Genomic DNA, 17704 nt, shown 5'->3' with positions numbered 1-17704 from the left:
AGATATGCAGCCTTACTAAAAAAAGAATTGTTGGTTTAACTTAAAGTAAGTTACAAGGTTGCCTTAAAATATTGAGTTCATTGAAATTAAAAATTTTAGTTAATACAATGAATGTGATTGGTTTAATCAACAAAAACTCAAAATGTTATCTGAACCACATTAATTATTTAAGTAGATTTGATAAAAGAAAAAATGCGTTAACAAATCATGAAAATTATTTTTTACAGTGTAGGACGCAGCCTTCCGATTGAGAAGCACCCTTAATGTGCACTTGTGGTCTTGTGGATTTAAAATGGCCGCCACATGTGCGTGTCCACAAAACTGTGTCCCATTTGTCATTTTAGGTTTCAGAAGGGTGCCTACGAGCAGCCAGTAATGCTCCCTCGATGCACACTTTTGCCTGTACTGAAGCGAGCTCCGCAGTAGACTTCTACCCGACATTCACACGGTGTTACGTCACAAATGTATGTACTTGGAGGAAGATCCGTGGGCTTAGAGTTCCATTTGGGACAGGGCCATGAAACAAGATCTGCTGTCATGTGGCAGTGTGGCAAATGTCTGGAACAGGGGTGTCCAAACTCGGTCCTGGAGGGCCACTGTCCTGCAGAATTTAGCTCCAACTTGCCTCAACACACCTGACTGGAAGTTTCTATTATGCCTATAAGACCTTGATTAGCTGGTTCAGGTGTGTTTGACTGGGGTTGGAGTTGAACTCTGCAGAACAGTGGCCCGCCAGGAACAGGATTGGACACTCCAGGTCTGGAAAATAGCAGTAATAATATTCAATGTATTTTATCTGCCATTTTTACAAAGAGGTGCACTGGCATTTTTGGCATAGGTTATTTAGATACCTGGCTTAAAATCCTTAAGGTTTGCATGCTCATAGTGCATGTGCCAAAGTGTGGTTGGCAGACTAGATGAGCTATTAAAGGGTTAGTTCACCCAAAAAATGAAAATTATGTAATTTATTACTCACCCTCATGTCGTTCCACACCCGTAAGACCTTTGTTCATCTTTGGAACACAAATTAAGATATTTTTTGATGAAATCCGATGGCTCAATGAGGCCTCTATAGCCAGCAGTGTCACTGAACCTCTCAAGATCCAGAAAGGTACTAAAATCATATTTAACAGTTCATGTGAGTACAGTGGTTCTACCTTAATATTATAAAGCGACAAGAAGACTTTTTGTGTGCCAAAAAACAAAATAATGAACAATGTCTAGTGACGGTTGATTTCAAAACACTGCTTTGAAGCTTTACGAATCTTTTGTTTCTGATTCGAAACAAGCGATTCATGAAGCTTCGAAGCAGTGTTTTGAAATCGCCCAAAACACTTTACAATATTAAGGTTGAACTACTGTACTCACATGAACTGTTTTAAATATGTCTTTAGTACCTTTCTGGATCTTGAGAGGTTCAGTGACATTGCTGGCAATAGAGGCCTCCTGAGCCATTGGAATTTGTGTTCTGAAGATGAACGAAGGTCTTACGAGGTGTAGAACGACATGAGGGTGAGTGATAAATGTTTTTTCATTTTTGGGTGAGCTAACCCTTCAAGTTTTGTTCGTTTGCTGATTTGTTCTCATGCTGTCAGCTTGGCTGAAGATGCAACACTTACTCTAATTTCTGACAACAGCTAAAATCATCCCATTCAGTTACTCATTCCTGCATTAAGACTGTTAGATACCCTTCGAATTCACCAGATTATATCCAAATTAAAGAATAGCCCATGATCTGCAGTTCACTCTTTTCTCGTTTTCTTTTTGCTGGGTATGGATCTATATCTCGTTTTTCAGTGATTTACATACGCTTTAGGTAAAAATGAAACATGATTAATGAATCCTGTGAATTTATTTATTAATTCATTTGTAGAATGTTGAGACATTTGTGTACAGTTTTTTGCTTCATAAATTCATAAGCTTGAAAAATATTCATATCTCATGCACAATAAACCATACACTGAACATTATGAATACAAAAACAAACAAATAAATAAATAATCAACTGAAATGCTAAAAACCCATTGATATAATTGCAGTGAGAGTGCTGTTGAACATACTCTGAAATTATATTTCATTATCAACAAAGGCATGATCACTTATTGCAATGAAATGCGTGTTAATGCTGATGTTTGAAACCCCTTCCCCAAAATAACATTCAGTCTGTCCTTTTATGATTATGTTTATGCCTTTATCTACACATACCCTGTCTGTGTCGATGGACTATTAAGAATTGGACGATAATATCGTAACAAATATTCAGATATAAAAAATACAAATACTGATTTCGGTAAAAACAAGCGTGCCTGGGTTTAAAAGAGGTGGAAACTCCCGCAATGGCACAAGAGAAAAGTTCATGCAAAGAGAACCGTATATATTAAACTATACATGACGCCAAACAAAAAAAAAAACAGTCATAGAAAAGACGCAATAAATCAAACAAGAAGTTATACTCCTTCTCATTTTCCTTCCATTGCTGTCATTCTTCAGCTCTTCCTTGCTGGCGCTGAGCGGCTTTGTTCGCTATAAAATGTATTCTGGGCATATGATCAGTCAAGGATTGAAAATGGAATGGGTGTAGATGTGGCGGAAGTGAATAAATGTAATCAATCTTCCCTCGATTATATACATCATCCCATTTCCATGCAAGATATAAATATAGCTTATTTCTCTGGAAAGACAGCCAAGTTGTGCGTCAGGTGCTGAACTGGACAGCTCCCTTGAATGAGCAGCTCATCGTATGAAAGATGCCTATGAAACGGGGGCTTCTATTTGTTGATGTCGGGATGAAATCTCACACACAGACCCACGGCTTCTACGAGACAAGGGGCTAAATGACCAGAAATCTTGGGCAGCTTTCTTCACAGCAGCAGTTTTGGATGGGTTTCAGTTGGAGAATTGCCAGCATCTTCAAATCTCACTATTTTAACCCACTGTCCAAAGTGGCTCTTCATCCTGTACTCGTACACCGAATCATCATCTTCACCTCTCGTTCACATGCACAGGCGACAAGTGCTTCAAACCGGTGATTAAAAGAAAAGGTTGACGAGGTATAATCGTTCAGGTTTACACGCCGGGAGTCGACTTGTCTGTCATCCCTTTGAGAACTTCATCTATTCGGTCATCTTCAATGACCACTGTGGAGAGAGGACACAGATGTTTAATAGAGCTTTTAAATAATAAGCATGAAGGCATGTCTATTTGTGTCAGCAAGAAAATGCACTATTGAGAGCTTTTTTTGGAGATGAATGTACACTACATAAAAGAAAACCACCATTTTAATGGATAAAGAATGCTATAGAAGCTAAATATTGTTAGATTACCTCACCATGTACAGTGAAATGATTAAACAGGAAATATAAATAAATATATGCTCTAAAATATTGAAACATATTGTATGTAGAAGTAAAAAACATGAATTAACATAATTTACAGTGAAATTATAGCACCTTCAACAAGAAAATGCATGTATTATTAAAACATTTATATTGCAAATTTATAGTTACAAACATTAAAAGAACATTCCCTTTTCTTTCTTAAAAAAAATCTAATTTTTCTTCATATTTAACTTAAAATATGAAAAAAATTTACTTTTTTGCATCATGTTTTAGTATCAGGTGCTGACCTTTTTTTATTTTGTTTGTGTGTAACCGTGTGCTCTGTCTGTATGTTGTTTATTAGCCCTTGTAATAAGTAAGACCAATTTTGATATGCTATGATGGTTATTAGTATATTGCCGATACTCACCATGTTTTGCCCTGCCAATCTGCCCGAGTTTCGGTGGTCTTTTGGACTGTGATGTTCCGAAGAACGCGTTCGTGTCTTGCAGTCGACAGCTGAAGGATATCTGACTGACTTCACTGTCCGCCCCGTAGCCGTTCATCTTCCCCTCGTTGTATGGCAGCACTTCGGACATGGCTATATTCAAGTTCCCAGCTAAGGTAGGAGGGAAAACGAATATTATTTGGGTGTAGTTATCAATAAAGACTTTTCAGGCTACTTTTCTCCCCCTTCTGTGTCGAAAGATAAAGTCCAGCTAAGACCCTGAAATGACTATCTGCAGGTCCAGTTGGGCTGCTCTCCGTCGGATGTACCTGGAGAGAGGAGTGGTGCGTCCGCCTGCTGGTGAGCTCTTGTGAGAAATAGAGGGAGATCCCGAGACCATAAAGGGAACCCAGACGGAAAAGTGAAGTCATCCATCCGGGGTTGAAGGGGGAGGGTGCAGGGAGAAATAAATTAATAAATATGTGCGAGTGAAATAGCTTAACAATCGCTTACGTTTTGCTAGAATTGAATTAGTAGGCCTATCTATTTTAGTATTGGGCTACTAGAAAGTAATGAAATAAGTAGCATTAAGCGTTTATTCCAATATTCACTATTAGCCTACTAACTATGTGTTTAAAGGGTTAGTTCACCCAGAAATGAAAATTCTGTCATTTGTTACTTACCCTTATGCCGTTTCACACCCGTAAGACCTTCGTTCATCTACGGAACGCAAATTAAGATGTTTTTTGATGAAATCCGATGGCTCAGTGAAGCCTGCATAGCCAGCAATGACACTTCCTCTCTCAAGATCCATTAAGGTACTAAAAACACATCTAAATCAGTTCATGTGAGTTTCAAAACACTGCTTCAGGAAGCTTCGGAGCATAATGAATCAGCGTGTCGAATCAGCGTGTCGAATCAGCTGTTCTGAGTGCCAAAGTCACGTGATTTCAGCCGTTTGGCAGTTTGACACGCCATCCGAATCATGATTCGACACACTGATTCATAATGCTCCGAAAGCTTCCTGAAGCAGTGTTTTGAAATCGGCCATCACTAAATAAGTCGTTATTTTGTTTTTTTGGCGCACCAAAAATATTCTCGCCGCTTTATAATATTAATATTGAACCACTGTACTCACATGAACTGATTTAGATGTGTTTTTAGTACCTTTATGGATCTTGAGAGAGGAAATGTCATTGCTCCCTATGCAGGCCTCACTGAGCCATCGGATTTCAACTAAAATGTCTTAATTTGTGTTCCGAGATCAACGAAGGTCTTACAGGTGTGGAACGACATGAGGGTGAGTAATAAATGACAGAATTTTCATTTTTGGGTGAACTAACCCTTTCATTCTTTGCTACTACATCCCTCATAGCCAAACCAACAGCAAATTTATGGTTCGGATGCAGAGCCGGTGATTTACCTCATATTGTGATAGGCAAAATAAATGTATATATTGTTTTTTGAGAAAAGAAAACGCTGTAGTTATTCAACGAACCAGTTCTTTATTATCCTTGCAAACAAGCAGAGGTGGTCCAGACTACGATACAGGCAGGGTGGAGTTTTTAGGTTTTACTGGCAGTTTGAGGATCCAATGGAGTTACGAGGTTTAGTCACAATGTCTTTTCAATGCTTTTCATTGGTTTAATATTGGCAAAACCCACAGAGAGACATAAAGAGTGACCAATAGATACAAAAAAAAAAAAAAAAAGGTACAAGCTTCTGACCAACAGCAACAATATTATAAATTTTTCGTAGAGTTTTAGCATTATAGTGAAATAATAATAATATTGAAAAAATCCTCCTCATTATGTTTAAGCCCAACACCCCCCCCCCCCCCCCCCACACACACACACACACACACACACACACAAATACTCATGATTGTCTTGTAAATTCCAGCTTTACTAGTACTTATTAAAGTAATTGAAATCTTTGACTAAGTGAAAATATATATTAATAAATTATAAACTACATATGGCAATATAACCAGCTATGACAGCTTAATTTTTAATGTATCATTCATTTCAGAATCACATACATAAGAAATAATAATGTATGTGCATTTCTAAAATGCACTACTTAAGACGTCACTGACCCAAAATTTTATGCCAAAGGCAGTTAGAAAAACAAATTTCATGGGTAAATATGTAAAAAGCTGCTGCCCATCCCACCTACTGTACGCTCTGCTGTCTCCTAATTAAAACCCTTCAGCTATCTTTTGGCGCCCTCTGCTGGACATTTTAAAGACACTTGTACAGGAGCAACTCTACATGCTGCATGAAAAATGTTAAAACTCGACAATCCAACTTTCTTTTACAATCGACGTCAGATAGCACTGACGGCTTCCAACAGATCTGACTTTTGCTTTACAGACTTATGGTCTGTGAAAACACATTCTGTTTCATTGACAGGTGGCCTGTAGGATCACCACTGGAATGTTGTTGATCCATTTTTAGACCAGGCCATGTGGACAAAAGTAGAGAGCAAAGCAGTTGGCATCTCAAAGCTGATGAGGAGTGGTTTGGTTCGACTCTTTGTTTTAGGTAAGTAAGAGTGTTGGGAAGAGGACGTACATGTTTCCTGACTATTTCGCTCACTTTTTCTGGGCCCTTGAATATTGTTGAGCAGCCCCTACAGTCTCTTTAAGACCGGCATTAATTCCTCTGTGGATTGATTCCACACCTGTCAGTGTCAGTCAAAAGAAAAACTGTACAGAAGAGCCGTGGACGGGCACAGCAACAATAGTGACAGGAAGTCATACAAAGGCATGCCATGATGAGAAGCGTTCTTCATCTGTTTACAGCGTCTTTGTTTTTCTTCTTTCTCCAAGGTAGGACATGCTAAATGAATATTCATATTTCACTTCATATTTAAAATGTGGGATTTTATGACCATCCATCTGTCAGCTGTTGTTCTATCATGTTTATATAGTAAAACTAAATAGCAAGTTCTAGAACTAATTCTAACTTGCAAACTGTAATCAATATTGAAATTACAGCTTTATTTACAACCACTTGATTATATTCATTCTGTTTGGAAGTAGATGTAGGGGAATTATATTGCTGTTTTATAGTGAACTAAGGACAGAATGCATTATATAAAAGATCAAAATTTAACTAGTAGATGATCATTATTATATTTTTATGATGATAATATGAAATACTTGACATTTAGAGTTGCATGCCACCACAATTTTTTTTTGTAAGAGCTATATTCATATAGCTATTTTCTCTGTAAAAATGTGGTACCCAAATACCTGATAGGTGAAGGTGTTTGTTGACATTAGTTAGCAGTTAAGTTCATTCTGGACAAATTGTATCAATCAATTTATGATTGAAATAGGCCTGGCTTTCAACGTGTTTTGCAGAATGTTGTGGACGGAACGAAGAGGAGCGACTCATCAACTACCTTTTTAAGGAACGAGGCTACAACAAAGAGCTTCGGCCTGTCCAAAATATAGATGAAACCGTAGATATTTACCTGGCGCTGACACTTTCCAATCTTATTTCTTTGGTGAGTGCATATTATTGCCAATTTGAGCATTTTTTGTACACAGAGCCGGGGAGATATTATATTACTATTTTATATACTGTGATCAATGTTACGTATTACAATGAAGTTGCATTAGGTAATCAGATAACTTTTTTTGAAGTAACAAGTTATGCTTTATTTTATAAATGTACACATTAATATTTGAGTTGCTTTTTTAAAAAGCAATATTGCACAATACTTTTCAGTTTAATTCATTTGCATAAACATTTTTAAAAATTTCCACATGCGCGGAAAGTAACGTAACATTACGTAATTAGTTGCTTTTTTAGAGAGTAATGCAATATTGTAACACATTACTTTTAAAAGTAACATTCCCCAACACTGATACAATACAACATCTATTATATAGGTACACTGCCCAGCCACAAAAAAGGTTTCTAAAGGGTTTTCATCAACTAAAAAAACAAACAAGTTGATTAACTCAAAAAAGGGAACGTATTTAAAGGGTTAGTTCACCTAAAAATGAAAATTCTGTCATTAATTACTCATGCTCATGTTGTTCCTGACCCGTAAGACCTTTGTTCATCTTTGGAACACAAATTAAAGGTGCCCTAGAATCAAAATTTGAATTTACCTCGGCATAGTTAAATAACAAGAGTTCAGTACATGGAAAAGATATACATTGAGTTTCAAACCCCATTGCTTCCTCCTTCTTGTGTAAATCTCATTTGTTTAAAAGACTTCCGGAAAACACGCGGATCTCAACATAACACCGACTGTTACGTAACAGTCGGGATCATTAATATGTATGACCCCAATATTTGCATATATGCCAGCCCATGTTCAAGGCATTACACAATGAAAGGCAGTATTAACGTCTGGATCTGTGCACAGACAAGGTAAGCCAGCAAGAACAACAGCGAAAAATGGCAGATGGAGCAATAATAACTGACATGATCCATGATAACATGATATTTTTAGTGATATTTGTAAATTGTCTTTCTAAATGTTTCATTAGCATGTTGCTAATGTACTGTTAAATGTGGTTAAAGTTACCATCGTTTCTTACTGTATTCACGGAGACAAGAGCCGTCGCTATTTTCATTTTTAAACAAGTGGAGTCTGTATAATTCATAAACACAACTTCATTCTTTATAAATCTCTCCAACAATGTAGCATTAGCCGTTAGCCACAGAGCATAGCCTCAAACTCATACAGAATCAAACGTAAACATCAAAATAAATACTTTACTCACATAATTCGAAGCATGCATACAGCATGCATGACGAACATCTTGTAAAGATCCATTGGAGGGTTATATTAGCTGTGTGAACTTTGTAAATGCACTGTAATATAGTCGAGAGCTTGTGTGGCAGGGAGCAGGCGAATTAAAGGGGCGGCGCTGCCAAAATCAGTGTATAGTTAATGATGCCCCAAAATAGGCAGTTAAAAAAATTAATAAAAAAAAAATCTATGGGGTATTTTGAGCTGAAACTTCACAGACACATTCAGGAGACACCTTAGACTTATATTACATCTTGTGAAAAAGCATGCTTGGGCACCTTTAAGATATTTTTGATGAAATCAGAGAGGTATCTGACTCGTCCATAGACAGCAATATAATCACCACTTTCAAGGTCCAGAAAGGTACTAAAGACATTTTTAAAATAGTCGACGTGACTGCAGTGGTTCAAACTTAATTTTATGAAGCGACGAGAATGCTTTTTGTGCTCAAAACAAAAATATTGACTTTATACAACAATCTTTTGAACCACTGCAGTCATGTCAGCTGTTTTAACAATATCTTTACTACCTTTCTGGACCTTGAAAGTGTTGATTATATTGCTGTCTATGGATGAGTCATATACCTCTCGGATTTCATCAAAAATATCTTAATTTGTGTTCCGAAGATGTTTCTAGCATTTATATGTTTGGCAACAGTTCGTCTAACTCTAATTGATGGAGTGCATCCATTTTTGGCCAAGATCTTGTACTGACAATGCAAGAGTCGAGCACTCTGTAAAATCTCCTCCAGCACATCCCAATGACTTTCGATGAATTTAAGGTCTGGACTCAGAGGAGCCAATTCTTGTGTGAAAATGATTCTTCATGCTCCCTCACAACCATTCTTTCACAGTTTGAGCCTGATGAATTTTGACATTGTCATCTTGGAATATGGCCATGGTGTGTCTTCCTACATGGTTGTCTAAGAAATGAAAAGCTACACACTCCATCAATAAGGGTTAGAAGAACTGTTGCCAAACATATACTGTAACATGATAGAAACATAATAATCATTGCAATAATGATCCATTCGTAGACTCTTAAGCATTTGCCTATTTAAATCCAAACAGCGACTTTTTTTTAAGCCGGGCAGTGTATAATAGATATTGTATTGATGTTTATAGTTTGACACTGTGCCAGTCTGTTTAACAAAGATGTTTTTCCATGACAGAAAGAAGTTGATGAGACATTACTAACAAATGTGTGGATGGAGCATGTAAGTACATTATTTTAATTGCTCCATGCAATGCACACACACACACACACACATACACAAAATGTATATACTGTATTCACCAAAATATATTTCTTTTAAGGGCTGGACTGATTATAGACTTGTGTGGAATGAATCAGAGTACGATAACATTCCTGTACTGCGTCTACCACCAAGTATGGTGTGGTTACCAGAGATTGTCCTTGAAAACAAGTATTCTACCTTTGTTGTTCTGTTTTATTTCTCAGTATTTACTTATTTTATGAAAGAAGTTATACTGTATGCATTTTTATTTCATGGTTCTTTTAAATAGCAATGACGCCCAGTTCCAGGTGGCCTATTACTGCAACGTGTTGATCTATCCCAATGGATACGTGTACTGGTTACCTCCAGCTATATTTCGGAGCTCCTGCTCTATAAACGTCAACTACTTCCCTTTTGATTGGCAGAACTGCTCTCTGAAGTTCAGGTACATTTTGTAGTATGTCTATACATAAACTACTGTATAAATGACTTTTTTATGTATTTTATAGTCTTATGAGCCCCACAACACTCATTCTGTCTCTATTAGCTCATTAACTTACAATGCCAAAGAGATTAGCTTACATCTCAAAGAGGAGGAGGAAGATGGAAAGTCCTACAAGGTGGAATGGATCGTTATTGATCCTGAGGGTTTCACAGGTGAGATCTGACATGAGTATTTTCTCTTTTTCTACCGTTTCACCTAAATGCAAGATCTCTCCCCATCTCCTTTCTTGCAGAAAATGGCGAGTGGGAAATTGTTCACAAGCCTGCAAGGAGAAACATTTATAAAAACATCCCAATGGAAAGCAACAAGCACCAGGATATCACCTTTTACCTCATCATTAAACGCAAACCACTGTTCTACATTGTGAATATAATCATTCCCTGTGTGCTCATCTCTTTCCTGGCCTCTCTCGTCTACTACCTGCCTGCAGACAGTGAGTGATCCTGCCGTTTACTGTGTTTTAAAGCTCATACTGTACAACCTGTATTGTCACAATATGACAGATAAAGACAATGACAGAGTATTCAAATAAACATTTTATGTTAAAGTGCCCCATTATGGCTTTTAGAATATTACATTTAATGTATGAAATGTGTAATATATAGGTATTTGTAAATTTATAGGGTCTGCAAAATTTTAAAGATCAAAGTGCATGACAAATAAATTAGTTGTCTCCAAAAAATAGAATTGATTCTGAACTGCCTTAAACGTGTCATCAGCAATTCCAGTCTCACTTTCTGTTACATACTTAGGTAACAATGTAACAAATTTGCATAATGCCAGGCTATGGTCTTCATTAGCTGTCTGCAAATGACGTCTACTTTGACCCGCCCTCAAACGCTATAATTGTAGCTGAGGCATGGAAGAGTTTGGTCTGTTTTGTCAACTTGTTGAGATGACACTGTTTTCAGCGCTGTGTATGCAAATTGCAAGCACTTCCAAAGAATGTGGACTTGAGCTGGAATTGATAAGGGCTGGGACAATACATCGATTATCGATTCGATGAATCTGGATCGATTCTGATATTTTCCGAATGTATTGTGATTCTCTCTTGAATCGATTCTGAGCTTAGTTTTTAACAGCAGATGGCATTACGTGCTTTAGAAACAGCCATACTCTGCTTGCTTCCAGTTCCTTTACACACACCACTTAAACCTAAAATAATCATTCATAAAGTTCGAAAAGGTTGAAGCGAATTGCAAGGGTGTTAGCAGTGGTCTGTGTTCACATTAATCTTGCCTCATAAAAGCATTATGACTCAGCTGAACACACGATCTCTCCAGCACTCTTCTTCGTGAGTATTTGATTGTACGGTTAAAAACTAGCCTAGAGCGCCACCTGCTGTTAAAAACTAAGCTCAGAATTGATTCAAGAGTGAAATATGAGGATCGATCCAGAATCATTGTATCGCGAATCTATGTATTGTCCTAGCCCTAGAATTGATACGGAAAAATCAACGCCATTTTTTGTATCACTGTGTATCAAGCGCTGAGGAAGCCTTTGGAGCTGAAATTCAAATATGGTTATAGGCGTTTTGTTTCCAACATATACTGTAAGTGGTAAACCAATTACAATAGACTGAGCCGTCTGACTAATAAGAGCAGTGTAGGAAAGGAGGGGTTTAGAGAGACAGAATCTTTGAATTAACTGTTTTCAGACTATTTGAGAAAATTATTGAAAATTAAAGTGTTTTTTGACCTTGGATGCAGGTAAACCTATTGTAGGAGACCTCCAAAACAAAATTAGGACATTTTAAAGGAGCATAATTGGGGCACTTTAACATGTTTAACACTTAAACCGTAACATATTTATCTTGTTTCAGGTGGTGAGAAGATGACATTATCCATCTCTGTGTTGCTGGCTCAGTCTGTGTTTCTACTGCTGATTTCACAGCGTCTGCCTGAGACGTCTATGGCGGTTCCCTTAATCGTCAAGTATGCAAATATCAGATATAGTACCTGAGAATGTACTATATGTTTCAGAATGTTTCAGTATCACTATGACATTAAGTATTGATTTTAAATACATTCTATGTATATATATATATATATATATATATATATATATATATATATATATATATATACAGGTGCTGGTCATATAATTAGAATATCATCAAAAAGTTGATTTATTTCACTAATTCCATTCAAAAAGTGAAACTCGTATATTATATTAATTCATTACACACAGACTGATATATTTAAAATGTTTATTCCTTTTAATTTTGATGATTATAACTGACAACTAAGGAAAATCCCAAATTCAGTATCTCAGAAAATTAGAATATTGTGAAAAGGTTCAATATTGAAAACACCTGGTGCCACACTCTAATCAGCTCAAATTAACTCAAAACACCTGCAAAGGCCTTTAAATGGTCTCTCAGTCTAGTTCTGTAGGCTACACAATCATGGGGAAGACTGCTGACTTGACAGTTGTCCAAAAGATGACCATTGACACCTTGCACAAGGAGGGCAAGACACAAAAGGTCATTGCAAAAGAGGCTGGCTGTTCACAGAGCTCTGTGTCCAATCACATTAATAGAGAGGCGAAGGGAAGGAAAAGATGTGGTAGAAAAAAGTGTACAAGTAATAGGGATAACCGCACCCTGGAGAGGATTGTGAAACAAAACCCATTCAAAAATGTGGGGGAGATTCACAAAGAGTGGACTGCAGCTGGAGTCAGTGCTTCAAGAACCACTACGCACAGACGTATGCAAGACATGGGTTTCAGCTTTCGCATTCCTTGTGTCAAGCCACTCTTGAACAACAGACAGCGTCAGAAGCATCTCGCCTGGGCTAAAGACAAAAAGGACTGGACTGCTGCTGAGTGGTCCAAAGTTATGTTCTTTGATGAAAGTAAATTTTGCATTTCCTTTGGAAATCAAGGTCCCAGAGTCTGGAGGAAGAGAGGAGAGGCACACAATCCACGTTGCTTGAGGTCCAGTGTAAAGTTTCCACAGTCAGTGATGGTTTGGGGTGCCATGTCATCTACTGGTGTTGGTCCACTGTGTTTTCTGAGGTCCAAGGTCAACGCAGCCGTATACCAGGAAGTTTTAGAGCACTTCATGCTTAATGCTGCTGACCAACTTTATGGAGATACAGATTTCATTTTCCAACAGGACTTGGCACCTGCACACAGTGCCAAAGTTACCAGTACCTGGTTCAAGGAACATGGTATCCCTGTTCTTAATTGGCCAGCAAACTCGCCTGACCTTAACCCCATAGAAAATCTATGGGGTATTGTGAAGAGGAAGATGCGATATGCCAGACCCAACAATGCAGAAGAGCTGAAGGCCACTATCAGAGCAACCTGGGCTCTCATAACACCTGAGCAGTGCCACAGACTGATCGACTCCATGCCACACCACATTGCTGCAGTAATTCAGGCAAAAGGAGCCCCAACTAAGTATTGAGTGCTGTACATGCTCATACTTTTCATGTTCATACTTTTCAGTTGGCCAAGATTTCTAAAAATCCTTTCTTTGTATTGGTCTTAAGTAATCAAATTTTCTGAGATACTGAATTTGGGATTTTCCTTAGTTGTCAGTTATAATCATCAAAATTAAAAGAAATAAACATTTGAAATATATCAGTCTGTGTGTAATGAATGAATATAATATACAAGTTTCACTTTTTGAATGGAATTAGTGAAATAAATCAACTTTTTGATGATATTCTAATTATATGACCAGCACCTGTGTGTATATATATATATATATATATATATATATATATATATATATATGTGTGTGTGTGTGTGTGTATATATATATATATATATATATATATATATATATATATATATATATATATATAGAAGTTAAATAATAGTAAAAATTAATGTTTTCTGATTTGACAGGTATCTGATGTTTATCATGGTACTGGTCACTGTGGTGGTGCTGAATTGCGTCATTGTCCTGAATCTGCATTTTCGGACTCCTAGCACCCATGTCATGACAAAATGGACCAAAGAGGTCAGGCTCTCACTTGTCTGTGAAATAATTTATAACAAGTACTGAAATATCCCATAAAAATATGAATTGTCAATTTTGATTGGTGACTTTTAACAGTTTTATTAAATTCTTAGTATTGTAATGACTAATTTAAGTGATCGTTAGATGATGGAAAAGGTAATCTAAATATAAAAATATGGAAATTAGTATGTAGATTAGAATTAAATCCAATATCGGTAGATATGAGTAATTTAAAAAATGTGGGCGATAACCAGTGGAATTGATATACTGTGCATAAAAGCCTCACTGCACATAACATAGCCATTGGTCCTGTTCTGAGCTGGTTTTGGATTATTTAAAAGCTTCTCATCTTGTCTGCTACAGTTCTTTTTGGAGCGTCTGCCTCGTCTTCTGTACATGTCCCGTCCGGTCGATGACAAGCCCAGCCTGGAGGGGGCGCTGCCGCGGCGCTCCAGCTCACTGGGATACATTGCCCAGGCCGAGGAGTACTACAGCGTTAAATCACGCAGCGAACTAATGTTTGAGAAGCAGTCAGAGAGGCATGGCATGGCTGCTCGCCCCACTCCCAAAGCCAGTCAGTCCCACATGACCAGAATGACACTTTAAACTCACATTATGATCTTATTTAGAGTGTTATCAGTTTAATGCCACTAAAGATTAAATTCTTCACAGCATACACTTCCGGTAATGACTCCGAGGTGTCGGAACAGCTGTACAATGAGATGAAGCCAGCTGTGGAAGGAGCCAATTACATCGTTAAGCACATGCACGACAAAAATGACTATAATGAGGTAAGAAGACAATTAAATCCAGTAAACACTTTGCAGGAGATGATTTCCTCTTTTAACCCTGTAAAAGCCTTACATAACTGACTTTTAAACCTTTAGACAAAATATGTAAAAATATTTATTAGCATGTTTTTTATACATCATATTTGATACCTTAGGAATTTATATTTATATTTCTTTGTGTATTTCGAATTTCTGGACCATTTTGTTTTTTATTCTTTTTATTTTGCTTTAGTTTTTAAATAATAAAACCAGGTTTATTACATTATCATGAATTAAATTAAAATATGAAAAAAATTAAAAATTAAAATGAAATTATAAACTTTTATTCACTATAGAGTAGGCTGCTTATATAAAAATACATATAAATATTAGTTTCCTCTCTAAATAGGCTACATCTTATAAAACTGATATTTAAATTTGTATTAATTCAATTGTAATGATTAATATATTTCATTTAATTACATGCACAACAAAAAATATTATAACCAGATGCTGCTTAAAATTATATGATCAATGTCAATACATGTTTTTCCATTACTTTACTTACTCATCAAAATAATTTACCAATTTCAACTTTTTTTTGTTATGCGATTATACTTGATTTTTTTTAAAAGTCAGATTAATATAATTTGTTGAAATGACTTATACAGCAAATTATACAGCAACTGAAATAATGTTAAGTTGCATGAACATCTAATAAAAAATAAAATGTTATATATATATATATATATATATATATATATATATATATATATATATATATGCACATTTTTTTTAAAGATTTTTTTTGTTTAAAATCCTTACCTATATATATATATATATATATATATATATATATATATATATATATATATATATATACACACACACATATTATATTATTTATTTGTTTATTTATTTTACAAAGTTAAACTTACAATCCTTACCCATTTCTACTTCAGGAAAAGGACAACTGGAGTGGGATTGCCAGGACAGTGGACCGACTCTGCTTCTTTGTGGTCACTCCAGTTATGACGTTAGGAACCATCTTCATCTTCATGATGGCCAACTACAACCAGCCACCAGTGCTGCCCTTCCAGGGAGACCCTTTCACCTATACAGAAGAAAACAAGCGCTTTTCATGACCTCTCTACACTACCGCTAGGTTATGAATAATAGCTGGAGCACTCTGAGAAGTATCATAAAAGCTATTCTGACAGCAATACATAGCATGAATATAAATTACCCTCCATTTAGTCTTTTTATGCGGGCTTGATTACTAACATTATGTATGTTGTTTAATAAGTGTGCTGAATGAACCTCTTGTGCTGTGAGAAGGGGGAGTAAAATAATATTGCTTGCCTTTTCCTCCTGGGTGTAATTTTTGTTTCAGTGGGTAAATAATTAAAAAAAGTTTTTTCCCCAGCCATATTTGCTGTGTTGTTATTGCAGAACAATCTCACAGGGACATGTTCAGAACAGAAAGAACCTAATCCATCGAGAGGATCCTGGACATGCAAGGAAAGTAGAACTGACTATTTTAAATTATAAATAGAGTTATAAATAGCACCGCTCACAAACCAGCTTGAAAGTGCCTGTCTGTCATGTAATTATATAAATAAATCATAAATACTGCACTGCAATGTTTCACCACTAGGGTTTAGTACTGCACTCAAAATCTGTCCATCAACCTTCCCCTTCATAATTAAAGCTGTTGTGTTAATGAAGTACTTGAGATATTATACAGCACCACAGAGACAGGAGAAGGAGAGAAGTGACTGGAGTGAAAAATGCATAGCTTTGATTATGCAAAGTGTAATAGACCGTAGTTGATTCATTCAACCTTTAGGTCTAAATCACATCCTGTTATTAAAGTACATAAATCTTCCTTGGTGGTGGAACCTGGAAACACATTCGTACAAGCAGACAGTCAAAACAGGCTCGAAATAGAGAAGACTAGATTTTGTGTGCAAACCGACCCATGCAAAAGCCGCTATCATAATGCAAGAGTTTGTGGGTGGTTGCCAGGGTGTTGCTATCATGCTCTGAGTGTTTTTTTGTGTGTTGCTATATTGTAGCTAGGGTGAAACATTGAAATGGCTCTGGCAGCACCAATACTAAAGCTGTGTACGGAAGAGCTTCTGGTCAAAGGCACAGATGTCACAGAACCCGTCGTGAACGTTAGTCATTGGCTGCATACAAAATCGCTACTTCCCTACTGTATAGGCGCAAAACGGTATGTGACAAAAGTATGTCCGAATTCACAATACTCATATAAGAGTAAGCTAGGCAAAAAGTACCCAGATGACCTACTACTTTCAAGGTTGTGGCTAGAAGAGATACAGCTATGGCTGGAAGTGGAGCACAATATGGCCATAAAATAACAATAAATTAATTTGCAACTTGTCAGATTGTGTTTTATTAACGTCTACACCTACCCTTACAATAAAGCAAATAGCCTACAGTAATTAATTGTTGTTCAGTGTGACAAAAATGACGCAATATTGATGTGCGTGTGCCCAGTTAGCCCTGGCCAGTATCATTACTTAAAGGGATAGTTCACCCAAAAATGAAAATTTGATGTTTATCTGCTTACCCCCAGGGCATCCAAGATGTAGGTGACTTTGTTTCTTCAGTTGAACACAAATGATGATTTTTAACTCCAACCGTTGCCG

General features: G+C 36.7%; 2 protein-coding genes across 3 annotated transcripts; one reads left to right on the top strand and one right to left on the bottom strand.

The window, feature by feature from the left end:
• Positions 1-1833: 1833 nt before the first annotated feature.
• Positions 1834-16097, bottom strand: camk2n2 (calcium/calmodulin-dependent protein kinase II inhibitor 2). Of its 2 annotated transcripts, none has more exons than XM_048175118.1 (3): positions 15977-16097; positions 3748-3936; positions 1834-3137 (listed from the first exon to the last, which is right to left on the bottom strand). In XM_048175118.1, exons 1-3 carry the CDS (start codon positions 15978-15980, stop codon positions 3067-3069), a joined length of 264 nt encoding a protein of 87 aa, XP_048031075.1. In that variant the 5' UTR covers positions 15981-16097; the 3' UTR covers positions 1834-3066. The 2 variants fall into 2 exon arrangements, with proteins under 2 accessions (XP_048031075.1, XP_048031074.1); XM_048175117.1 differs by lacking the exon at positions 15977-16097 and adding an exon at positions 4095-4231.
• chrnd (cholinergic receptor, nicotinic, delta (muscle)) lies at positions 6038-16454 on the top strand. The gene is made up of 13 exons (XM_048175115.1): positions 6038-6311; positions 6458-6598; positions 7136-7281; positions 9716-9760; positions 9861-9970; positions 10071-10226; positions 10329-10438; positions 10519-10719; positions 12109-12220; positions 14145-14259; positions 14623-14833; positions 14932-15050; positions 15992-16454. Exons 2-13 carry the CDS (start codon positions 6541-6543, stop codon positions 16172-16174), a joined length of 1566 nt encoding a protein of 521 aa, XP_048031072.1. The 5' UTR covers positions 6038-6311; positions 6458-6540; the 3' UTR covers positions 16175-16454.
• The last annotated feature ends 1250 nt before the right edge of the window (positions 16455-17704 follow it).

The sequence above is a fragment of the Megalobrama amblycephala genome, linkage group LG22 (assembly GCF_018812025.1).
Source record: "Megalobrama amblycephala isolate DHTTF-2021 linkage group LG22, ASM1881202v1, whole genome shotgun sequence".
Lineage (NCBI taxonomy): Eukaryota > Metazoa > Chordata > Actinopteri > Cypriniformes > Xenocyprididae > Megalobrama > Megalobrama amblycephala.
Note: the sequence above shows the minus strand (reverse complement) of the source record. Positions and strands in the feature narration are given on the sequence as shown.